Source organism: Electrona antarctica (genome assembly GCF_951216825.1).
Source record: "Electrona antarctica genome assembly, chromosome: 8".
Taxonomy (NCBI): Eukaryota; Metazoa; Chordata; class Actinopteri; order Myctophiformes; family Myctophidae; genus Electrona; species Electrona antarctica.
The window spans coordinates 38143366-38170755 of record NC_136789.1 but is presented as its reverse complement, the minus strand read 5'-3'; the positions used below and the strand labels follow the sequence as shown (position 1 = coordinate 38170755).

Here is a 27390-nt window from a genome sequence, read left to right as displayed (position 1 = left end):
AGGAGAGAGGGGGAGAGAGAGAGAGATGGGGGGGGAGGAGGGAGAGAGAGGGAGAACACAGAGAGAGGGGGAGAGAGAGAGGCTGTTAGATAGCATGATATTTTTGGGGGGTTTACCCTAAATCCTAGGGTGTGTGTGTGTGTGTGTGTGTGTGTGTGTGTGTGTGTGTGTGTGTGTGTGTGTGTGTGTGTGTGTGTGTGTGTGTGTGTGTGTGTGTGTGTGTGTGTGTGTGTGTGTGTGTGTGTGTGTGTTTGGTTAATTATGGGTGTGCGAGATGTATTCTCAGATATTGGGGAAGAAAATATATATAGATTATGGTGTCTAGGTGTGTTCCCAAAGAAGAGAGAATTACAGCAATTGGTGAGTTAAGGAGAGCCTAGGAGGTCGTAAATGCCAGGCCACTTCCTTGCTGGGGGGTTGGCTGTTGGCCGGCATTCCAGCTGTGAAGGGTCTAATAGTTTATGGCACCTCTCAGGGCAGTGTCAACTCACACAAATAGAACATGGAAAATGGGGGATGAAGTAACCAATCTTTAATTCCTCTTCAATTGTTTAAATGTGTTCTAAATAACCTATTATATATTGGGTTGGTAAAAAGCCTAAATGATAAATACCTGTAATAGTCTGACAGTTTAATCTAACCTAAAGTCAGATCTCCACACTGTCCTCTCACAGAGAGGGCAGAAGGGATGCATGGGTCAGTGGCATATGATTGGCTGAAAGTGTAGCATGAAGGTGGGACTTCAGTCAGGGCCCACTGTGACTATATGCTGTGGAGCACAAAGTGTAATTTAGATTCACCAATACCATCGAACGTGAACATGTCTAGGCAGAGACCAGCGGTATGTATTTGCTATAAATGATATGCTATAATGTATTATGCGATATATAATTGTGCATTATTAATAATTGATGTAATATGATGTTTAGATTGTAACCAAATGTCATCTGTGTTCTTGTCTCCCGATCATTGATCAATTACCATCTGATTAACGATAAGGTAGATTTAAAACCACTTAATGTACACTTAATGTACCAATAATGTACCACTTAATGTGTCAACTAAGTCTGAGAGTCAACAATGACAAGCTAAGCTTACCATGATCTGGGAGGTTAGAGTGTTCAAATGATAGCTAGAATTCCTACCGACAGAGTCAGGATAGAACCACAGACCAATAGGACCTGTAATCCAGGCCGGGATACTGTATTCATCTTGTGTTGGGGGGAAGTGTGAACAGAACGTGTGAATGTATGATTGTAAGTGTTTATAATTAATATGAATTAATAAAAACCCTATAAAATGCACGTTTGAGTTCATCAAATATAAGCTATCATTGGGAGCATTTAGTTCAACTGTGCGTGTTAGTCACTTTAACTCTGCCTACTGCATGGGCTGGTCGGAGCCGGGCACAACATCGCCAAATAACCGAACAGTTTTAAATCGTTGTGCACTAAAGTGCACAGGTTTGAGGTGTAATATAGTCTATAATCTAGACATATTACAGTTTCAAATCGTAGAGCGTCACTGACGTGACGTGACTTAAAACAAGTGTTGTACCGTGCGCTGGGATCAGCGCACAGTTTTAAATCGTTGCGGGGGGTTTAAAGCGTAATATAGCCTATAATCTAGGCATATTACAGTTTTAAATCGTTGCTGGGGGTTTGAAGCGTAATATAGCCTATAATCTAGACATATTACTAGTTTTAAATCGTTGCGAGCAGCGACTGGCTTAATTAGGCCACTAAAGGGCCTAATTAATACAGATTTAAAAGTTTGTACCGTGCGCTGGGATCGGCGCACAGTTTTACATCACGGCCGGGCGGTTGGAAGCATAATATAGCCTAAACTGAGACCGTTTGGACATATTATGGTTTCAATCGCTACCGCGTTTAAAGAACTTTAAATTAGTGGTCACTAAAGTGACCACAATTTAAAGGCAGTTGTGCTGTGCATTGGGATCAGTGCACAGTAATTCGCCGCCGAGCGAAAGTTAATTCGCCGTCGAGCGAACTGTTAAAACCATAGAGCCACTAAAGTGCCTGGTTTGAACAGAAAGAAAGAGCCGTACGCTGGGATCAGCGTGCAGCTATACACGCGCCCGGGCATATTTAAGATATAATATAGTCTGAACCGAAACCGTTTGACATATTACAGTTTAAATTGCTACCGCGTTGTAAAGGGCTTTAAATAGCAGTCACTAAAGGGATCTGCAATTTAAAGTTGTTTAATTCAGAATATAGTTCAACTGCGACGGTTTGAACTTATTTGGTTGCCGTGCTGTTTGAACTAAACAGCGTAGATCGGTGTATAGTCACTAAAGTGACCACAATTTGTAACAAAAATAAATTACAGTGTGTTGGGACCAGCACACAGAGTTGAATCGTGCCACACTAATAACCACAGGATTAAATCAGACAGAATTGGGGCCGAAAGACGGCACCCCGTTTGATTGTGGTTGTCTGGTGTGACGTTATTTAACTGAAATTTAAGCCGTGCGTTGATGACAGCGCACGTTGATGTGAATGCGATGCCGCAGCGTTAGTAGCCACAGGATTAAATCAAACTATAAATGCTGCCGTGACGGCATGCCGTTTTGATTTGTGCTACTAAACGAAGCGACACCGTTAAACTGTTTTCATGTGGGTATGGGTCCATGTGAAAAACAGCTGTTAAAACCGTAAGCCACAAAAGTGACTGCGGGTTTAACTAATGGTTTGGGAGTCATTGTTCGATAGGGCAAAGTTCTAATCGACGGTCAGTTTAGGAAACTGATATTAAGACTATTTGTAACCAAACATAAAGTTTAATTGAGACCGGATAAGACACCGGTCGTTTAAACCAAGAGAGGTACTTTTTATACTAACCACAATAAAAGTCTTTTCCTGCTGGGTGCAGCACCAAGAACAGCAGTTTAGTGCATGTGGGGGGAGATGGAAATTCCTTTTTCCCACTGTCATGCAAATGTCCCAATGTGTCACTGGAGTGACAGGGGGACTGGTAATTACTGCGGCGGTAAAATCTACCAAAGTAGTAATTAATAGCGGTGATAAATGTTTAGAACAAAATAGGGTTTTAAACTCAGCATTAAAGGCGATGTAATAATCTTACCAGTCAATAATGTTTAACGCTGAAAGCATGCTTTGAAGTGCGCATAAAGGAAGGGCGTGTCTATAATAACTGTTGCGTGACGCATCTAGCAAAACCTGTAATCCAGGTTTACGGAAGGCTATAGAGTTTGACCGCCCACGGCCAATATAAATCTATATACTTATATTATATATAATCTATATAATATAAAAAGGTTATAGTATAAAAAGGTTTATTTGGTGAAGGTAGTAACAGGGAAGTATGGGCTTCTCTGAGTACAAATAATGTCAGAGTCCGCTAATTAAAGCTGGGCAAAAAACTAACCATTTACTTGAGTGAATGAATGATTTGTGAAGTCGACTAAACCACTAACCCAGTCCAATTAGTTCCTGTACTGTTTGTTAAGGGGAGGGACAGAGGGGGTGGAAAAATGGCTTCTTTAAATGAGCTACAGATACAGAGCTCACAGGCTCAAGCTATGTTTGATAGCACAACCTATAGGGTGGATCTTTGTATGGACAGGGGTTCATTCAGTGAGATAACTGAAAGTTTTGCTGAGCTGGACAGGGCGATGGACGACGTGATAGACGCGTCGTCAGATTACGAGATGATCCTTCAGGAACAAAACGAAGATAGACTCGCACACATAGAAAATGAATTACTGAATTTATATGTTAAACAGTACAACAGTGAAAGATACCGTTTAATCAGGGCTGCTATCTGTCAGGAGAATGGCAGGGTAGCCAGAGGTGTCGTCACAGCAGGGTGCCACCAGATAGGCCTCTGTGAGTTTCCTGCAGAAAGCAGGAACATAGGAGCCAAGGAGGGGGGCATACTCCAGCCCGCAGAAGCAGCACCAGACGTCACGAGATGTGACATCACGGACCCTTTCGCCAGCGCAGAGACGGGCGGAGCGGAGACGGTGCCAGCGGGGACCGGGACAGCCCCAGAGGGGCGAAGAGACAGGGCTACCAGTCATCCGGGCTGGGAGCAGATAGAGCCTGTCACAACGGAGGCACAGCCTGGTGCTTCCTGCAGTAACCATGCAGGGGGCCCAGGGCCCTCTACACCAACCCTCAGTCAGAGTCCTAGCAGGCCAAGAGCGGCTACGGGCAGAGCTGAGGGAACCGACGTTCCGCAGCCTTCGACAGAGGAGGAATGGCCGAACATCGAAGTGGGAAACCAACGAGCGGCAGACGTCGCACCTGCGAACGACGCAGGACAAGCCCTCAGTCAGTACCGTAGCAGGCCAAGAGCGGCTACGGGCAGAGCTGAGGGAACCGACGAGAACCACGCAGTTCCGCAGCCTTCGACAGAGGAGGAATCGCCGAACATCGACGTTGGACAAGCAGAACCGACAGCAGAGGCAGAGCTGTCAACGGGAGCGGAACAGGTGAGCGGCCTTCCGGAGGAGCTGGAGGCTGCCTACGCCTCACCGTTCATCATCAGAGCCATGCCCGCAAACGTTGTGGGCAAGGCCGACGGGTCGTCGATCCTTCTCACCACAGAAACGCCGAGCGTGATTTGTGGCATTACTGGTGCCAGTCTACGCGATCAACGGGCGGCGGGGGAAGGGCATGACGCACACACCAGGAACCCTGGGGTGACTTTCGTGAGGGGTCCCGTGAGGGGTCCAGGCGAGCCAGAGAAGCACCCTGGGGTGACTTTCGTGAGGGGTCCCGTGAGGGGTCCAGGCGAGCCAGAGAAGCACCCTGGGGTGACTTTCGTGAAGGGTGGCAAACCGGGAATGGCAAAGTCCAGTCTGGTACAGAAAACCGCAGTGTCGACACATTTGTTGTGTCGAGTTTGTAAAGCGGCTGAGAAGAAGGCCACAATGGCTCCTGTCCTTTTAGATCCTAGAAAAGGAAAAAGATGGGGGTGGGTGAACGCTTTCATGCCAGCGAGATCAGAACTGGGTCAGAAAGAGTAGCATGTGAAATGCTTCTCTACCCATTTTTTGTTCCTACAGCAGGGAACACTTGGGGCTTACAAACACAGCACACACACACACACACACACACACACACGCACGCACACACACACACACTCACACACGAGATGTGTGTCTGATCTGTGCATAATAAATGTGATGATGTATGTGGGTTCATTATATCTGTACTATACCACAAATAGCAGGTAAATGGATTTAATCTGTGCCAATTAAGTCCTTATGGACAAAGGTAAAAAAGAATGCTGGCAAAATGAGTAAGTTTCCTTCGATTGGGAGGGGGGAACACTGTCTCTCAAAGTGCAAGTGGGTTTTGTGCGTGAGCGCGTGTGCGCGCACGCACGCACAAATTAACACACACACAAGCACAAAGACTGCATGTGTGAAAGACACATAATGTGGTTAAGATGTTGCAAGGATTTGCAATTTTCAATTGGGTTGCTTTTGGTAGGTAAAGTCAAAGTAAAGAATCCAAAAAAGTCAAATGACACCAAGTTGTTGAGATGCAAAATCGGTTATTTTGTTAAAATCACAATTTGAAGTTCCTAGCAAGGTGACAAAATACTAAGACAAGTTTGGGATCATGATTGGTTAGGAAACAACCAGGGGTAATAAACTGCATTGTTTAAACATGTGTTTACCAACTGGGCCCCATTCTGCAACCAAAAGAGTCGTTTCAGGTGGGGGGCACAGGAGGTCATGTTTTCTTAAAGATAAGGAACCAGTCTTGTGTGGAAAATAAACTGTCCTTCTTCCTCAAACCAAGGGGGTTGTTTAGATAAGTCTGAAGCTTTGTCCGGGCAAACAGCCATAAGATTAAACGGACAGAGGTGACCAAAAGTTCATGTCAGTTAGGTGACCCCTAACTGACATGACAGGCATCTCTCCTACAAAAGGTGGAGATGCACCAAGCATCACATTATTACTACAAGTAATACATAAGTTTGATTAGCTGTAACTGAATTTAATACTTGTAAAAATGTCCGCGATATCGACGCATGTAAACCTTTTATTATTTTCATTGTTTTATTGATTTATGCAGTTAATGGGTTGTGTTTTATTTCAATGTGTTTTTCAAAGTTGTATAATGTTATAACTTCAGTATGTGGATCCAGTATTATTTAACAGGTTCCGAAATTACTAAAAATGGCATGCGCCCAAATATCAAAAAATAATATTTCCGAAAAAAAATTAATATCAAAAATAATCTTTCAGTTTATGAAAAATGAATAACCATATCAATTTTCATAACTGACGTGAGGGGTGTTTGGTTAATTATGGGTGTGCGAGATGTATTCTCAGATATTGGGGAAGAAAATATATATAGATTATGGTGTCTAGGTGTGTTCCCAAAGAAGAGAGAATTACAGCAATTGGTGAGTTAAGGAGATTCTAGGAGGTCGTAAATGCCAGGCCACTTCCTTGCTGGGGGGTTGGCTGTTGGCCGGCATTCCAGCTGTGAAGGGTCTAATAGTTTATGGCACCTCTCAGGGCAGTGTCAACTCACACAAATAGAACATGGAAAATGGGGGATGAAGTAACCAATCTTTAATTCCTCTTCAATTGTTTAAATGTGTTCTAAATAACCTATTATATATTGGGTTGGTAAAAAGCCTAAATGATAAATACCTGTAATAGTCTGACAGTTTAATCTAACCTAAAGTCAGATCTCCACACTGTCCTCTCACAGAGAGGGCAGAAGGGATGCATGGGTCAGTGGCATATGATTGGCTGAAAGTGTAGCATGAAGGTGGGACTTCAGTCAGGGCCCACTGTGACTATATGCTGTGGAGCACAAAGTGTAATTTAGATTCACCAATACCATCGAACGTGAACATGTCTAGGCAGAGACCAGCGGTATGTATTTGCTATAAATGATATGCTATAATGTATTATGCGATATATAATTGTGCATTATTAATAATTGATGTAATATGATGTTTAGATTGTAACCAAATGTCATCTGTGTTCTTGTCTCCCGATCATTGATCAATTACCATCTGATTAACGATAAGGTAGATTTAAAACCACTTAATGTACACTTAATGTACCAATAATGTACCACTTAATGTGTCAACTAAGTCTGAGAGTCAACAATGACAAGCTAAGCTTACCATGATCTGGGAGGTTAGAGTGTTCAAATGATAGCTAGAATTCCTACCGACAGAGTCAGGATAGAACCACAGACCAATAGGACCTGTAATCCAGGCCGGGATACTGTATTCATCTTGTGTTGGGGGGAAGTGTGAACAGAACGTGTGAATGTATGATTGTAAGTGTTTATAATTAATATGAATTAATAAAAACCCTATAAAATGCACGTTTGAGTTCATCAAATATAAGCTATCATTGGGAGCATTTAGTTCAACTGTGCGTGTTAGTCACTTTAACTCTGCCTACTGCATGGGCTGGTCGGAGCCGGGCACAACATCGCCAAATAACCGAACAGTGTGTGTGTGTGTGTGTGCGCTACTCACAGTTCCCATCAGATTGCTCAGAGCGATGTCAACATACGCAGAGAAGAATGCTGGAGAGACACACACACACACACACACACACACGTTAGCAGCGCTAAGTCCCTCCCCCAACCCGTCCTTGTCCAATAGGCACGTTAGCAGCGAGGTAATAGAAAGCTGTCCTTCTCCCCATAGAGATGCGTTAAATGACGGGATTTATCCATGTAAATAATCCATCATTTCAGAAGCAAGGGCTTCAAAATGTCTTCTAAATCTAGTCAACCAGGCCTGCAGTAGGCTATGCACTGGACACATGTCTTCTAAATCTAGTCAACCAGGCCTGCAGTAGGCTATGCACTGGACACATGTCTTCTAAATCTAGTCAACCAGGCCTGCAGTAGGCTATGCACTGGACACATGTCTTCTAAATCTAGTCAACCAGGCCTGCAGTAGGCTATGCACTGGACACATGTCTTCTAAATCTAGTCAACCAGGCCTGCAGTAGGCTATGCACTGGACACATGTCTTCTAAATCTAGTCTACCAGGCCTGCAGTAGGCTATGCACTGGACACATGTCTTCTAAATCTAGTCAACCAGGCCTGCAGTAGGCTATGCACTGGACACAGTGCGTGCGTGCGTGCGTGTGTGTGTGTGTGTGTGTGTGTGTGCGCGTCTCACCAGTAGTAATGGCTAACAGGTGAGTCTTCCAGCTGAAGGTGTAGAACAGTCCTCCTACGGCCATGCAGCCCAACGCCCCGTTGAACCCTGACAGACCCTCATACAGACTGGAGGCACGCACACACATAGACACACCTGGAACACACACACACACACACACACACACACACACAGATCAGCTCCTATAGCCAACAGAACCAACAGATCAGCTCTAACTTAACTAAACTAAACTAACCAGATAATATAATTAATAGTAAAGCTAACCCTAGTTAAACTCCCACGTATACGCAGTTGCAGTGGGCAGAAAGCAACCTTTAGATGTGTGTGTGTGTGTGTGTGTGTGTGTGTGTGTGTGTGTGTGTGTGTGTGTGTGTGTGTGTGTGTGTGTGTGTGAGAGACACTGTGTGTGTGTGTGTGACTGTGTGTGTGTGTGTGTGTGTGTGTGTGTGACTGTGTGCGTGTGCGTGCGTGTGTGTGATCAATCTACGCAAGCCTTTGAGCCACCCCCCCCCTCTCCCCCCCAGAGTAATAGCATATGAGTCATAACCACACACACACACGCACACACAGGTGCTACAGTATGTTGCTCTGATCACAGTGGACTGATCATAGAAATATAAAATAGATTCAACGTGAAAATAAAATAAAATATAATATAAATAAACAGGATCTTTGTAGGAAAATGTATACTTTGCTACTGTAACCAAAAGAGGAGAAAATACTGGATTTATGTCAGAAAAACTAAATCGGTCCGGAAAATAAATGAGTGTTTAGAAAACGTGTGAACCTGGAGGTGTATCTGTGTCCTCCCTCTCTCTCTCTCTCTCTCTCTCTCTCTGTCTCTCTCTCTCTCTGTCTGTCTCTCTCTCTCTCTCTCTCTCTCTCTCTCTGTCTCTCAATTCAATTCAATTCAATTCAAATATACTTTATTGGCATGACAAGCATTCTTATATTGCGAAAGCATTACATACAGTGTATGAAACAAAATAATAAATGATACATATTCAGAATCAGAACAAATAATATAAACAAGACAAGGAAAAACATAAACAAAATTACATTGATCAATTGTAGTAGACTTAGCCTATAGTGTTCACCCATTGTCCCTCATTTTGTGGCAGGCTGATACATATTTTGCTGCCAACCTGGAACATTCAGCTTTTTCCCCTAATAAGTAGGGGATTGCCTGGATAGAGTCAAACTGTATCCTTGTTTTTGTTATTTCTATGAATTTAGGGTAGTATTCTTCTCTACTATGTTCATATTTTACAAAACTGCATGCAGGATTTCGATTGGATGTTTTTCCCATTTTCCAAAATCATTTTTTGTGAGTGGACCCCAAACTTCACTGCCATATAGTGCAATAGGTTCAATCACTGATTGGAATATTTTGAGCCAGGTCCTAATTGGGATGTCAACATGTGTTGACTTTTTGATGGCATAGAAAGCTCTCCTTGCTTTCTCTTTCAGTTCATTAATAGCCAAGTTAAACTTTCCAGTGGAACTGATCTTCAGCCCTAGGTATGTATAATTATGTGTTTGTTGGATTGTTGATGTTCCTAGGGTGAAGTTGTACTTTCGACTCGTGGACCTTTTTTGGAATATTACTACTTTGGTTTTGTCAGGGTTAATTGTCAGGGCCCAGGACTGACAAAATGTTTCAAGCAGAGCCAGGTTCTGCTGTAGACCCTGTTCTGTTGGTGCCAGCAGAACCAGGTCATCTGCATAGAGGAGGAATCTGATTTCAGAGTCATGTAGAATGACACCAGGAGCAGTAGACTGTTCTAATAATTTGGCCAATTCGTTAACATAAATGTTAAAGAGGGTTGGAGAGATTGGGTTGCCCTGGGTCACTCCACGCCCTTGAGTGAAGTATGTTGTTTGTTTGTTTCCAATTTTTATTGCACATTTAGTGTTTGTATACATCAATTTAATTATGTCATATGTTTTCCCCCCCACACCACTTTCTAATAATTTATAAAATAATCCCTCATGCCAGATTGAATCAAATGCCTTTTTAAAATCAACAAAGCAGGCATACATTTTCTTATTGTTTTGGTTTACCTGTTTATCAATTAAGGTGTGGAGGGTGAAAATATGGTCTGATGTCCTGCAATTTGGCAAGAATGCAATTTGTGCTTTACTTAAGACATTGTGCTTCATAAGGAAGTTGATGAGTCTTGTGTTCAAAATACTGCAAAATACCTTCCCCAAATTACTGTTCACACAAATGCCTCTGTAGTTGTTAGGGTCGAATTTATCTCCACTCTTGAAAATGGGCGTGATGAGTCCTTTGTTCCACGTGTCAGGGAAGTGTCCCACACCCAGAATCAAGTTGAACAATTTTACTATGGCCAATCTCAATTTGGTGTCTGTGTTTTTTAGCATTTCATTTAGTATTCTATCAGCTCCACAGGACTTTTTTGGCTGCAGAGTCTGAAGCTTTTCATTCAATTCTTTTTCAGTAATTTGGTAGTCTAATGGGTTTTGATATTGTTTAATTGCTGATTCTAATGCAAGCATTTTTTCATATGTTTTTCTTTGTTCTGGGTTCATTGTTATTTTATTATATAATTCGTTGAAATGGTTCTTCCATACCTCTCCATCTTGGATCGGTATCTCGTCGTGGTGTTTTTTATGTAATGCTTTCCAATTGTCCCAGAAGTGATGTGAATTGAGTGATTCTTCAATTGTTTCTAATTGCTTTTGTGTAAACTCTGCTCTCTTTACTCTGAGTGTGGTTTTGTACTCTTGTAATGCTTCCGAATAACCAAGACGCAAGTATTGGTTATTTGGTTGTCTGTGTTTCTCATTAGACAACTCCCTGAGTTTTTTCCTCATGTTTTTGCATTCCAAATCAAACCATTTCTCAGTTTGTTTATTTCTAGCTTTGGATCTAGAGGTCTTCAAATTGGACATAGATGCCAGTTGGTCAAATATTTGATTTATGTTTTGTACAGCCAGATTAATCCCCTGATTATTTTGAGGGTACATTTGAACAAGGAAAATGTCTGTAAGCGATTGAATTTTAGGATCTCTAACTGCTTTAATATAATCGTCTGTGCTGTTTTGGGCCCATCTGTATTGTTTGGTAACGTTGTACAGGTTAGTGGTTTTAGTTTTTGTATTAGATGTTTCTGCCTTTTTTAGATACACAGTAATTTGGCTGTGATCTCAGAGGTGTTAAAGGCTTGACTATGAATGCCTTGAGAGAGAATGGGTCCAGGTCTGTGATCACATAGTCAACAGTGCTGCAGCCAAGAGGTGAACCGTAGGTGTACTGCCCCAGAGAGTCCCCTCTCATTCTGCCATTAACAATGTACAGACCCATACTTTGACAAAGATCTATAAGGCATTTTCCGTTTGTGTTTATTTGTGTGTCAAAACTTTGTCTTGGGTAGTCAACTATATTTCTTGGGTAGTTATGACCAAATATGTGACTATTACCCATGTCTCTTGTAAAATCAGGCATATGGCCTGTTCTTGCATTTAGGTCTCCACAAATCAACACCTTCCCCTGGGCCTGGAAGTGGTTGATTTCATTGTGGAGACATGGGAAGATCTCCTCATTGAAGTATGGAGACTCAGAGGGTGGGATGTATACGGCACATAGGTAGGTATCTTGGTTGGAGTCAGTGATCTCCTTCTTAATTTTAAGCCAAATATGTGAGGTTTCCTTTTTTATTTGTGAAATGTAGGTTTCCAAATCTGATTTATACCATATGATGATACCCCCTGAGTCTCTTCCCTTTTTAGTTGTGGGATTTTTTATAGAAGAAACAATAATTTCTCTGTAGCCTGCGGGGCACTGGGTGACTGCATCTGATCTACACCAGGTTTCTTCAAGAATGATTATGTCCATATTGTGTATGTGTTGTTGGAATTCCAGGGTTTTACTTTTTAAACCAAACAAAGATGAACTCAGACCCTGGATAGGGTTAGGGTTAACCCTAACCCTGGATATTCTAACCCTAACCCTAACCCTGGATATTCCACATGGAGATGAACTCAGACCCTGGATATTCTAACCCTAACCCTAACCCTGGATATTCCACATGGAGACCCTAACCCTAACCCTGGATATTCTAACCCTAACCCTGGATATTCCACATGGAGATCGTTAGTGACTTCATGTTATACAGTACGTACAGTAACTAGAACTAATGCAACTGAATTAATAGTACAGATCCATTAATAGTACAGATTCATTAATAGTACAGATCCATTAATAGTACAGATCCATTAATAGTACAGATCCATTAATAGTACAGATCCATTAATAGTACAGATTCATTAATAGTACAGATTCATTAATAGTACAGATCCATTAATAGTACAGATCCATTAATGGTACAGATCCATTAATAGTACAGATCCATTCTGCTTCCAACCAGACAAACATAATTAATAGTACAGATCCATTCTGCTTCCAACTAGACAAACATAACCAACATTTTCAGTAGGTCAAATTTCCATTCTGAATGTTTCATTTCCTAATGACAATTTAGCAAAAGTGTAACTTTGATATACAGTATACGGTATAAAACATATGTACACACAAACCTGTACATATACATTACCTACATACATAACTATATACACGCACGCACACACACACGCACACGCACACACTTATTTGCATTTTTCTTTTTTTTCCATTGTATTACTTAGCTGGTGAGTTTAGCTGCTATGAGGCTGAGAAGTTGTCTTATCTCCCCGAGGTCAGTGTTGTCTTATCTCCCCGAGGTCAGTGCTGCTGCTGGTAGTGCCTTTGAGTGCTGCAGCGTAGCTCTTCTGCTGCTGTGGGCCTGTGCTCTGGGTGGGTGGTTCTGGTATGGTATGGTTCTTGTGCTCTGGGTGGGTGGTTCTGGTATGGTATTGTCCAGTCTGCTGCTGTGGTCCTGTGCTCTGGGTGGGTGGTTCTGGTATGGTATTGTCCAGTCTGCTGCTGTGGTCCTGTGCTCTGGGTGGGTGGTTCTGGTATGGTATTGTCCAGTCTCTGGGTGGGTGGTTCTGGTATGGTATTGTGCTCTGGGTGGGTGGTTCTGGTATGGTATGGTCTTGTGCTCTGGGTGGGTGGTTCTGGTATGGTATTGTCCAGTCTCTGTTGGCTGGGTCCAGAGTCAAGGTGTTGCAGTGCAGGTCTAGGCTGGTGGGGACGCTGTGCTGTGGGTCTCTTCATTGGTGGGGGAGGGTATGGTCTGCTGGCATGGCCTCCATAAGGTGGCGGGGGAGGGTATGGTCTGCTGGCTCCGTAAGGTCCTCTGCTGTTCCTGCGAGGACTGCTGCTGTGACTGCGATCGAGAGTCACATCTTTTAGGGTTTTTGCAAAAACCCTGACCATGTCCTTGTGAAGGTGGACGTGGTCATGCAGCTCATACACTGTTAGGGTGTGGTGATGAGCCAGGTGGACATTTGGCATGTGGTAGCATTGGCGAGAGATTTCTGCGTTGATGTTCCGAATGGTCATGGGGTGGACGTCTGTCCTCGGCAGGAGGGTCGACAGTGTTATCCTGCTGTTAGGGAAGGTTGTTGAGGCTTTTTGGGCCACCCTCTTAATTGACTCAGCCACTCTCTCTTGCTGTTCTCTCAGATCATTGGTGCCAGTGTGTATAATGATATTACTGGGATCACCTAGGCTGGATTCCGTCAACAGCTGCATGGCATCATCTGTCTTAGCACACCAAATCTTAGCAACTTTACGGCCAGGAAATAGTTGCTGCTCATTAATGAATTCGCCGTTAGAGTCGATGAGGAGGACTATATCAGCCCCTGTATGTTTGTTTGTCTTAGCCTCTGCTTTTTCCTGCGGCTTGGGTGAGTCAGAGTCTGTAGGCAGTGGTGATGGCGGAGCAGTGGTGTGTGTTTGAGAGCTGGAGGGGCTTGGCATGGAGTGAGGAGTGGGTGATGTCACCTGGGCTGTAGTGGAGGTGGTGGTGGTGGACGTGCCTGGTTGTGGGGTCAGGAGTTGGGCTGGGGGGCCGCCTGGAGGCTGCTTACTTCTTCACTCAGGCTGTAGACAGTCCTTTCACTGAAGAGCAGCTGCTCTCTGACTGTTTCCAATGCCTTTCTCAGGGTCTCTCCGTCCTCCTGTAGTCTAAGCACCTCTCTCCTCAGCTCCCTTAAGGAGGCATTGAACTCCTCTTTGAGTTGGCCAAGCTGCTCTTTCAGCTGCTGTGTGGGTTCAGGTGTTATGGATTGGACCAGTTCCTTAAGCTCCACAAGTTCTACCTCCTGTGAACACACATTCTGCTTCAACAGGGACACTGCACTTTCCAGCTCATTGATGGAGTCTGTGTCCTCTTCTGTGGGAGTTTCTCTCCTGTCTGTGTTTTCTGCCCCTGTTCCCCTGTGCCTTTTGCCTTTACAGGGACCTGCTGTGGGGGTTTCTCACTCCGTGCCAGGGCTTTGATAACGTTAAAGTCCAACTGGAAACTTTTGAGAACAGCTTCGTTGCCTTGGAACATTATGATTCCAGTGTGGTAGACATTGACAGTGAGGGTTGTGTTGCTACTGTCTCCATCCTCATGTACAGTGATCTGTCTACCATTACAGATCCTTCTCTTTTTATGGAATTTGTAGTGTTTGCAGATTGCTGTGTGCCAACTAGTAGTGCAGTCAGTGTACATCAACAGGTTATTTATGACTTGCATGTCTTGTATCTGGGCATAGTCTGCTGTTAGAGTCTCAGGATTAGCCTTTAAAAGTTGATGTTTGTGTGCCTTTTTGGCTGCTGCACCTTTCATATCATCTGGGTAGGAGAGGGGGGGCAGGAGAAGTGGTGCCCCCCCCCTCTGCTGCTGCAGCCCCAGCAGGTGGATACATTTCACAAACTGCCACAGTTAGCTTAGCAGTAGCTCTTAAGTTAGCTTAGCAGTAGCTCTTAACAGTAGCTAGTTAGCAGTTAGCTTAGCAGTAGTTCTTATTTCCTGCAGTTTAGAAAGCAGTATTTAAAGTTCAGTGTTTTGTAAAAAAGATAATTCCACTTTCCCTCACTTGTGGAGTAGTTGTATTGTTGTAGCTTTCTTTGTGGCTTAGTTCTCCTGTTCTCCAACTAGCCTCTTCTGTTAGCTTGGTGCTAACAGTTATTATTATTATTATTATTATTAACTGTTATTGTTGTTGCTGGCTAGCAGTAGTTCTTCTTTGGAAGATCAAAATGCTGTTTTAGCTTTGAGAAGTTTACTTTCTTCTTGTCTCTCTGTCTCTCTCTCTCTCTCTCTCTCTGTCTCTCTCTGTCTCTGTCTCTCTCTCTGTCTCTGTCTCTCTCTCTGTCTCTCTCTCTCTCTGTCTGTCTCTCTCTCTCTCTATCTCTCTCTCTCTCTCTCTCTCTCTCTCTCTCTCTCTCTCTCTCTCTCTCTCTCTGTCTCTCTCTCTCTCTCTATCTCTCTCTGTCTCTCTCTCTGTCTCTCTCTCTCTCTCTCTCTCTCTCTCTCTCTCTCTCTCTCTGTCTCTCTCTCTGTCTCTGTCTCTGTCTCTGTCTCTCTCTCTCTCTCAGACTCCAGTGAGCTCATTAAAACACTAGTTCTAAACACTTGCCACATGGGGGCGCACTAGAACAGGATTACAGGTGTAAAAGGAGTCTGGAGTGTCCATCCAAAAAGGTGTTTGCACGTGTGTGTGTGTGTGTGTGTGTGTGTGTGTGTGTGTGTGTGTGTGTGTGTGTGTGTGTGTGTGTGTGTGTGTGTGTGACGAGGGGAGTACCAACTGCCTCCAAAATGAACAGGTATTCCGCAGGGTACCCCCCCCCCCCCCCTCCTTTAATTAGCATCTCTTTACACTTTGCATAAACAGTTAATTCTATTCAGTGACCCAGATAATGCCACACCGGCTACACCAGATCTGAGGCGCGAGGAAGATCAGTCTATATAAGACCTTACACCCCTCAGTTCACACGGGTGTGATTTTTTTTATATTGTTTTAATGATGACGATAACTGTGGGGGGAGGGATGGGTTGAGGGAGAAAATGGAAAAATGGTATGTTCAAACTACCAATAGAAAAGAAACGAAAATGGAACTCATTCTCAATATCATTAAATACGGTGCGGTGCGGTGTGGTACGGTGCGGTGCGGTACGGTGCGGTGCGGTACGGTGCCGTGCGGTGCGGTGTGGTGCGGTGCGGTGCGGTACGGTGCCGTGCGGTGCGGTGCAGCAACTCACCAGCCAGCGTTCCGATGGCCGAGCCCAGCACAGCGTGTACGGCCAGCAGGGGGGAGTAGAGGACAACAGATGCCAGGATGAGGAGGGAGGGGCCGAGGGCCCCGCAGGCGTAGATCTGACCCACACCTAGAGCGATACCACGGAGCACCTGGACAGAGAGGAGAGGGTTAACCCTGACCTATAGAGGGATACCACGGAGCACCTGGACAGAGAGGAGAGGGTTAACCCTGACCTATAGAGGGATACCACGGAGCACCTGGACAGAGAGGAGAGGGTTAACCCTGACCTATAGAGGGATACCACAGAGCACCTGGACAGAGAGGAGAGGGTTAACCCTGACCTATAGAGGGATACCACGGAGCACCTGGACAGAGAGGAGAGGGTTAACCCTGACCTATAGAGGGATACCACGGAGCACCTGGACAGAGAGCGTGAGGAGGGAGAGCGTGAGGAGGGAGGGCCCTCCTCGCGTGAGGAGGGAGGGCCCTCCTCCCCTAGGGCCCCCAGGACCCCAGAAGGCCCCAGGGGGCCCCATAGGGCCCCAGGGCCACACAGGCATAGATCTGACCCTCAGTTTCCTGAGTTTAAAAGTTCAAAATGTGAACATTTTGAAAATAGCCTAAATGTATCCAGGGGTGAAGTGGTTAATGTATGTTTTGTAATAATAATCAATCTACAAAAATAACTGTAGTGGAGTAAGAGTAGAACATTATGTATCAATGTATCTATCAATGTAATGTATCTATCTATAGGTAATGTATCTATCTATAGGTAATGTATCTATCTAGGTAATGTATATATCTATCGGTAATGTATCTATCTATAGGTAATGTATCTATCTAGGTAATGTATCTATCTATAGGTAATGTATCTATCTATAGGTAATGTATCTATCTAGGTAATGTATCTATCTATAGGTAATGTATCTATCTATAGGTAATGTATCTATCTAGGTAATGTATATATCTATCGGTAATGTATCTATCTATAGGTAATGTATCTATCTAGGTAATGTATCTATCTATAGGTAATGTATCTATCTATAGGTAATGTATCTATCTAGGTAATGTATATATCTAGGTAATGTATATATCTAGGTAATGTATCTATCTATAGGTAATGTATATATCTATAGGTAATGTATCTATCTAGGTAATGTATCTATCAATGTATCTATCTATAGGTATCTATCAATGTATCTATCAATGTATCTATAAATGTATCTATCTAGGTAATGTATCTATCTATAGGTATCTATCAATGTATCTATCAATGTATCTATCAATGTATCGGTAATGTATCTATCAATGTATCTATCTAGGTAATGTATCTATCAATGTATCGGTAATGTATCTATCAATGTATCTATCTAGGTAATGTATCTATCAATGTATCTATCTAGGTAATGTATCTATCAATGTATCTATCTAGGTAATGTATCTATCAATGTATCTATCTAGGTAATGTATCTATCTAGGTAATGTATCTATCAATGTATCTATCAATGTATCTATCAAGGTAATGTATCTATCAATGTATCTATCAATGTATCTATCAAGGTAATGTATCTATCAATGTATCTATCTAGGTAATGTATCTATCAATGTAACTATCTATAGGTATCTATCAAGGTAATGTATCTATCAATGTATCTATCTATAGGTATCTATCAATGTATCTATCTATAGGTATCTATCAATGTATCTATCTATAGGTATCTATCAATGTATCTATCTATAGGTATCTATCAATGTATCTATCTATAGGTATCTATCAATGTATCTATCTAGGTAATGTATCTATCAATGTATCTATCTATAGGTATCTATCAAGGTAATGTATCTATCAATGTATCTATCTATAGGTATCTATCAATGTATCTATCTATAGGTATCTATCAATGTATCTATCTAGGTAATGTATATATCAATGTATCTATCTATAGGTATCTATCAAGATAATGTATCTATCAATGTATCTATCAATGTATCTATCTATAGGTAATGTATCTATCTAGGTAATGTATCTATCTATCAGTAATGTATCTATCTAGGTAATGTATCTATCTATTGATTGATTGATTGATTGAAGAATTTATTAACAGTTTGCAGAATTACAGTACATTTCAAGCACAAACTCAATACAAAGGCTGTTAACTGTGAGTGGACGACCCAATTAAGCATTACACTTGTTTCCAATAGGGTCCACCATGTTCAAATCATCAAAACATTTAGAGACGTACAAATAGACACTTCTATAGACAGAACAGGAATTCATCTATCTACAGTAATGTATCTATCTAGGTAATGTATCTATCTATCGGTAATGTATCTATCTATCGGTAATGTATCTATCTATCGGTAATGTATCTATCTAGGTAATGTATCTATCTATAGGTATCTATCAAGGTAATGTATCTATCTATCAGTAATGTATCTATCTAGGTAATGTATCTATCTATCAGTAATGTATCTATCTATCGGTAATGTATCTATCTAGGTAATGTATCTATCTATAGGTATCTATCAAGGTAATGTATATATCTATTAGTAATGTATCTATCTAGGTAATGTATCTATCTATCAGTAATGTATATATCTATTGGTAATGTATCTATCTAGGTAATGTATCTATCTATCGGTAATGTATCTATCTAGGTAATGTATCTATCTAGGTAATGTATCTATCAATGTATCTATCTAGGTAATGTATCTATCAATGTATCTATCTAGGTAATGTATCTATCTAGGTAATGTATCTATCTAGGTAATGTATCTATCAATGTATCTATCTATCTAGGTAATGTATCTATACAGGTAATGTATCTATCTAGGTAATGTATCTATCAATGTATCTATCTATAGGTATCTATCAAGGTAATGTATCGATCTAGGTAATGTATCTATCTAGGTAATGTATCTATCTAGGTAATGTATCTATCAATGTATCTATCTATCAGTAATGTATCTATCTAGGTAATGTATCTATCTAGGTAATGTATCTATCTAGGTAATGTATCTATCTAGGTAATGTATCTATCAATGTATCTATCTATCAGTAATGTATCTATCTAGGTAATGTATCTATCAATGTATCTATCTAGGTAATGTATCTATTGGTAATGTATCTATCTAGGTAATGTATCTATCTATCGGTAATGTATCTATCTATAGGTATCTATCTAGGTAATGTATCTATCTATCGGTAATGTATCTATCTAGGTAATGTATATATCTATCGGTAATGTATCTATCTAGGAAATGTATCTATCAATGTATCTATCTATAGGTAATGTATCTATCTATCTAGGTAATGTATCTATCTATCGGTAATGTATCTATCTAGGTAATGTATCTATCTATCGGTAATGTATCTATCTAGGAAATGTATCTATCAATGTATCTATCTATAGGTAATGTATCTATCTATCGGTAATGTATCTATATATCGGTAATGTATCTATCTAGGTAATGTATATATCTATCGGTAATGTATCTATCTATCGGTAATGTATCTATCTAGGTAATGTATCTATCAATGTATCTATCAAGGTAATGTATCTATCTATCGGTAATGTATCTATCTAGGTAATGTATCTATTTATCGGTAATGTATCTATCTAGGTAATGTATCTATCAATGTATCTATCAATGTATCTATCTAGGTAATGTATCTATCAATGTATCTATCTAGGTAATGTATCTAGGTAATGTATCTATCTATCGGTAATGTATCTATCTATCGGTAATGTATCTATCTATAGGTATCTATCAAGGTAATGTATCTATCAATGTATCTATCTAGGTAATGTATCTATCAATGTATCTATCAATGTATCTATCTAGGTAATGTATCTATCTATCGGTAATGTATCTATCTAGGTAATGTATCTATCAATGTATCTATCAATGTATCTATCAATGTATCTATCTAGGTAATGTATCTATCTATCGGTAATGTATCTATCTAGGTAATGTATCTATATATGTATCTATCAATGTATCTATCAAGGTAATGTATCTATCTATCGGTAATGTATCTATCTATCGGTAATGTATCTATCTAGGTAATGTATCTATCTATGTATCTATCAAGGTAATGTATCTATCTATCGGTAATGTATCTATCTATCGGTAATGTATCTATCTAGGTAATGTATCTATCAATGTATCTATCTAGGTAATGTATCTATCGGTAATGTATCTATCTATCGGTAATGTATCTATCAATGTATCTATCAATGTATCTATCTAGGTAATGTATCTATCTATCGGTAATGTATCTATCTAGGTAATGTATCTATCTATAGGTATCTATCAAGGTAATGTATCTATTTATCGGTAATGTATCTATCTAGGTAATAGATACATACCAATACATCAGAGACATATACTGTCTGTCCACTGTACCAAGACATCAGAGACACATACTGTCTGTCCACTGTACAAATACATCAGAGACACATACTGTCCACTGTACCAAGACATCAGAGACAAATACTGTCCACTGTACCAAGACATCAGAGACACATACTGTCTGTCCACTGTACCAAGACATCAGAGACACCTACTGTCCACTGTACCAATACATCAGAGACACATACTGTCCACTGTACAAAGACATCAGAGACACATACTGTCCACTGTACCAAGACATCAGAGACACATACTGTCCACTGTACCAATACATCAGAGACATATACTGTCTGTCCACTGTACCAAGACATCAGAGACACATACTGTCTGTCCACTGTACAAAGACATCAGAGACACATACTGTCCACTGTACCAAGACATCAGAGACACATACTGTCCACTGTACCAAGACATCAGAGACACATACTGTCCACTGTACCAAGACATCAGAGACATATACTGTCTGTCCACTGTACCAAGACATCAGAGACACATACTGTCTGTCCACTGTACAAAGACATCAGAGACACATACTGTCTGTCCACTGTACCAAGACATCAGAGACATATACTGTCTGTCCACTGTACCAAGACATCAGAGACATACTGTCCACTGTACCAAGACATCAGAGACACATACTGTCCACTGTACCAAGACATCAGAGACACATACTGTCTGTTCACTGTGCCAATACATCAGAGACACATACTGTCCACTGTACCAAGACATCAGAGACACATACTGTCTGTCCACTGTACCAAGACATCAGAGACACATACTGTCCACTGTACCAAGACATCTATAGCTAACTATCTAGGTAATGTATCTATCTAGGTAATGTATCTATCAATGTATCTATCTAGGTAATGCATCTATCTAGGTAATGTATCTATCTAGGTAATGTATCTATCTAGGTAATGTATCTATCTAGGTAATGTATCTATCAATGTATCTATCTAGGTAATGTATCTATCTAGGTAATATATCTATCTAGGTAATGTATCTATCTAGGTAATATATCTATCTAGGTAATGTATCTATCTAGGTAATGTATCTATCTAGGTAATATATCTATCTAGGTAATGTATCTATCTAGGTAATGTATCTATCTAGGTAATGTATCTATCTAGGTAATGTATCTATCTAGGTAATGTATCTATCAATGTATCTATCTAGGTAATGTATCTATCTAGGTAATATATCTATCTAGGTATTGTATCTATCTAGGTAATATATCTATCTAGGTAATGTATCTATCTAGGTAATGTATCTATCTAGGTAATGTATCTATCTAGGTAATGTATCTATCTAGGTAATGTATCTATCTAGGTATTGTATCTATCTAGGTAATGTATCTATCTATAGGTAATGTATCTATCTAGGTAATGTATCTATCTATAGGTAATGTATCTATCTAGGTAATGTATCTATCTAGGTAATGTATCTATCTATAGGTAATGTATCTATCTAGGTAATGTATCTATCTATAGGTAATGTATCTATCTATAGGTAATGTATCTATCTAGGTAATGTATCTATCTAGGTAATGTATCTATCTAGGTAATGTATCTATCTAGGTATTGTATCTATCTAGGTAATGTATCTATCTATAGGTAATGTATCTATCTAGGTAATGTATCTATCTATAGGTAATGTATCTATCTAGGTAATGTATCTATCTAGGTAATGTATCTATCTATAGGTAATGTATCTATCTAGGTAATGTATCTATCTAGGTAATGTATCTATCTATAGGTAATGTATCTATCTAGGTAATGTATCTATCTATAGGTAATGTATCTATCTAGGTAATGTATCTATCTGCAGGCGTGAACGCTTGTAGCAACACAACGGCATCGCTAGACGAGGCAATGCTCTGATCATCAGAGTCTCGCCTCGACGTTGGTTTGATGCGCGAGCGCACGCACGCACGCACGCACGCACGCACGCACGCACGCACGCACGCACGCACGCACGCACGCACGCACGCACGCACACACACTACATTCTCTACAGAGGGAGAGGAGGACAGTGTTTCCATGGTGACATGATGAGCACATCTGCCTGTTGCAGGTATTTACTGTCCATAAACGGAATTATGTAACTGACTGGTGTGTGTGCGTGTGCGTGCGTGCGTGCGTGCGTGCGTGCGTGCCTGCGTGCCTGCGTGCCTGCGTGCGTGCGTGCGTGCGTGCGTGCGTGCTCAAAACCAGGGTAAAATGGAATGCTATTTAGCTCTAAACAGGGAATAAACAGTAGCAGAATACTTAACTGACACAAAACTAAGGAAAACATTAACTCGATATAGACTCAGTGAACACAGTCTTGCGATTGAGAAAGGCTGCCATAGGCAGACCTGGCTCCCAAGAGAAGACAGACTATGATGCACCCACTGCACACACAACGAGGTAGAGACTGAGCTACACTTCTTACCTGTCTGTCCACTGTACCAAGACATCAGAGACACATACTGTCCACTGTACCAAAACATCAGAGACACATACTGTCCACTGTACCAAGACATCAGAGACACATACTGTCTGTCCACTGTACCAAGACATCAGAGACACATACTGTCCACTGTACCAAGACATCAGAGACACATACTGTCCACTGTACCAAGACATCATAGACACATACTGTCTGTCCACTGTACCAAGACATCAGAGACACATACTGTCCACTGTGCCAATACATCAGAGACACATACTGTCCACTGTACAAAGACATCAGAGACACATACTGTCCACTGTACCAAGACATCAGAGACACATACTGTCCACTGTACCAATACATCAGAGACATAAACTGTCTGTCCACTGTACCAAGACATCAGAGACACATAATGTCTGTCCACTGTACAAAGACATCAGAGACACATACTGTCTGTCCACTGTACCAAGACATCAGAGACATATACTGTCTGTCCACTGTACCAAGACATCAGAGACATACTGTCCACTGTACCAAGACATCAGAGACACATACTGTCCACTGTACCAAGACATCAGAGACACATACTGTCTGTTCACTGTGCCAATACATCAGAGACACATACTGTCCACTGTACCAAGACATCAGAGACACATACTGTCTGTCCACTGTACCAAGACATCAGAGACACATACTGTCCACTGTACCAAGACATCAGAGACACATACTGTCTGTCCACTGTACCAAGACATCAGAGACACATACTGTCCACTGTACCAAGACATCAGAGACACATACTGTCTGTCCACTGTACCAAGACATCAGAGACACATACTGTCTGTCCACTGTACCAAGACATCAGAGACACATACTGTCCACTGTACCTTTACATCAGAGACACATACTATCTGTCCACTGTACCAAGACATCAGAGACACATACTGTCTGTTCACTGTGCCAATACATCAGAGACACATACTGTCCACTGTACCAAGACATCAGAGACACATACTGTCCACTGTACCAATACATCAGAGACAAATACTGTCCACTGTACAAAGACATCAGAGACACATACTGTCCACTGTACCAATACATCAGAGACACATACTGTCCACTGTACCAATACATCAGAAACATATACTGTCTGTCCACTGTACCAAGACATCAGAGACACATACTGTCTGTCCACTGTACAAAGACATCAGAGACACATACTGTCCACTGTACCAAGACATCAGAGACACATACTGTCCACTGTACCAAGGCATCAGAGACACATACTGTCCACTGTACCAAGACATCAGATACATATACTGTCTGTCCACTGTACCAAGACATCAGAGACACATACTGTCTGTCCACTGTACAAATACATCAGAGACACATACTGTCTGTCCACTGTACCAAGACATCAGAGACATATACTGTCTGTCCACTGTACCAAGACATCAGAGACATACTGTCCACTGTACCAAGACATCAGAGACACATACTGTCCACTGTACCAAGACATCAGAGACACATACTGTCTGTCCACTGTGCCAATACATCAGAGACACATACTGTCCACTGTACCAAGACATCAGAGACACATACTGTCTGTCCACTGTACCAAGACATCAGAGACACATACTGTCTGTCCACTGTACCAAGACATCAGAGACACATACTGTCCACTGTACCAAGACATCAGAGACACATACTGTCCACTGTACCAAGACATCAGAGACACATACTGTCCACTGTACCTTTACATCAGAGACACATACTGTCTGTCCACTGTACCAAGACATCAGAGACACATACTGTCCACTGTACCAAGACATCAGAGACACATACTGTCCACTGTACCAATACATCAGAGACAAATACTGTCCACTGTACAAAGACATCAGAGACACATACTGTCCACTGTACCAAGACATCAGAGACACATACTGTCCACTGTACCAATACATCAGAAACATATACTGTCTGTCCACTGTACCAAGACATCAGAGACACATACTGTCTGTCCACTGTACCAAGACATCAGAGACACATACTGTCCACTGTACCAAGGCATCAGAGACACATACTGTCCACTGTACCAAGACATCAGAGACATATACTGTCTGTCCACTGTACCAAGACATCAGAGACACATACTGTCTGTCCACTGTACAAATACATCAGAGACACATACTGTCTGTCCACTGTACCAAGACATCAGAGACATATACTGTCTGTCCACTGTACCAAGACATCAGAGACATACTGTCCACTGTACCAAGACATCAGAGACACATACTGTCCACTGTACCAAGACATCAGAGACACATACTGTCTGTCCACTGTGCCAATACATCAGAGACACATACTGTCCACTGTACCAAGACATCAGAGACACATACTGTCTGTCCACTGTACCAAGACATCAGAGACACATACTGTCTGTCCACTGTACCAAGACATCCGAGACACATACTGTCCACTGTACCAAGACATCAGAGACACATACTGTCCACTGTACCAAGACATCAGAGACACATACTGTCTGTCCACTGTACCAAGACATCAGAGACACATACTGTCCACTGTACCAAGACATCAGAGACACATACTGTCCACTGTACCAAGACATCAGAGACATATACTGTCTGTCCACTGTACCAAGCCATCAGAGACACATACTCTCTGTCCATTGTACCAAGACATCAGAGACATACTGTCCACTGTACCAAGACATCAGAGACATACTGTCCACTGTACCAATACATCAGAGACACATACTGTCCACTGTACCAAGACATCAGAGACACATACTGTCTGTCCACTGTACCAATACATCAGAGACACATACTGTCCTCTGTACCAAGACATCAGAGACACATACTGTCTGTCCACTGTACCAAGACATCAGAGACACATACTGTCTGTCCACTGTACCAAGACATCAGAGACACATACTGTCTGTCCACTGTACCAAGACATCAGAGACACATACTGTCTGTCCACGGTACCAAGACATCAGAGACATACTGTCTGTCCACTGTACAAAGACATCAGAGACACATACTGTCTGTCCACTGTACCAAGACATCAGAGACACATACTGTCTGTCCACTGTACCAAGACACATACTGTCCACTGTACCAAGACATCAGAGACACATACTGTCCACTGTACCAATACATCAGAGACATATACTGTCTGTCCACTGTACAAAGACATCAGAGACACATACTGTCTGTCCACTGTACCAAGACATCAGAGACACATACTGTCCACTGTACCAAGACATCAGAGCCACATACTGTCTGTCCACTGTATCAAGACATCAGAGACACATACTGTCCACTGTACCAAGACATCAGAGACACATACTGTCTGTCCACTGTACCAAGACATCAGAGACACATACTGTCCACTGTACCAAGACATCAGAGACACAGCTTTCTATGTAAACGACCTGAGGGACAAGAAGAGATTTCTATGCCATAAAAAGAAACATTAAGACCCCCATTTAATGGCATTTCTGTCTTTGGGACCCCCAATTTAAATACTGTAGTAAAATCAATGTTTATTTAACTCTGAGATTGTACAAGTTTCTACAAATTTCTCAGAGTTACAGACCCATAAGGGTCCATTTGGTTCCTAACTATATAATTTAGCTGGGGACCCCCTGTAACTCCCTCAAGGACCCCTAGGGGTCCCCGGACCCCACTTTGGGAGAGGCGGAGTGGTCTAGCTCACCTGCACCGCGTCAAGCTGCGTGGCGTTGACTTCCACTGCCCCCGGTGGAGTGGCGAGGTGGTGCGGGTAGTAGGGGTGCTGCTGCAGCGCCCCCGGTGGCGTGGAGGTGCAGAGCAGGTACAGAGTGATGACCGTGTTGAAGGGATACACGGACACGGGAAGATCCCAGCGGTCCAACACCGAACCCATCGCACTGAACAGGAAGGGACTGGGGAGAGAGACATTCACTTTACATTAGGGAGAGAAGAGAAAGAGAGAGAGACATTCACTTTACATTAGGGAGAGGAGAGAAAGAGAGAGAGACATTCACTTTAAATTAGGGAGAGAAGAGAAAGAGAGAGAGACATTCACTTTACATTACATTATCTAGAGAGAGAGAGAGAGAGACATTCACTTTACATTACATTATCTAGAGAGAGAGACATTCACTTTACATTACATTATCTAGAGAGAGAGAGAGAGACATTCACTT

At 41.8% G+C, this 27390-nt stretch overlaps 1 protein-coding gene across 1 annotated transcript in view; it reads right to left on the bottom strand.

Annotated features, from left to right (window-relative positions):
• The window catches only part of LOC306928757 (urea transporter 2), a gene marked incomplete at its 5' end in the record, with an annotated part of 37047 nt that overhangs the window by 260 nt on the left and 9397 nt on the right, over window positions 1-27390 (bottom strand). The window contains 4 exons of the mRNA XM_079509029.1: window positions 7513-7562; window positions 8171-8305; window positions 16333-16480; window positions 26919-27126. Coding sequence (XP_079365155.1) covers window positions 7513-7562; window positions 8171-8305; window positions 16333-16480; window positions 26919-27126 — 541 coding nt within the window. The remainder of the gene's footprint in view (window positions 1-7512; window positions 7563-8170; window positions 8306-16332; window positions 16481-26918; window positions 27127-27390) is intronic.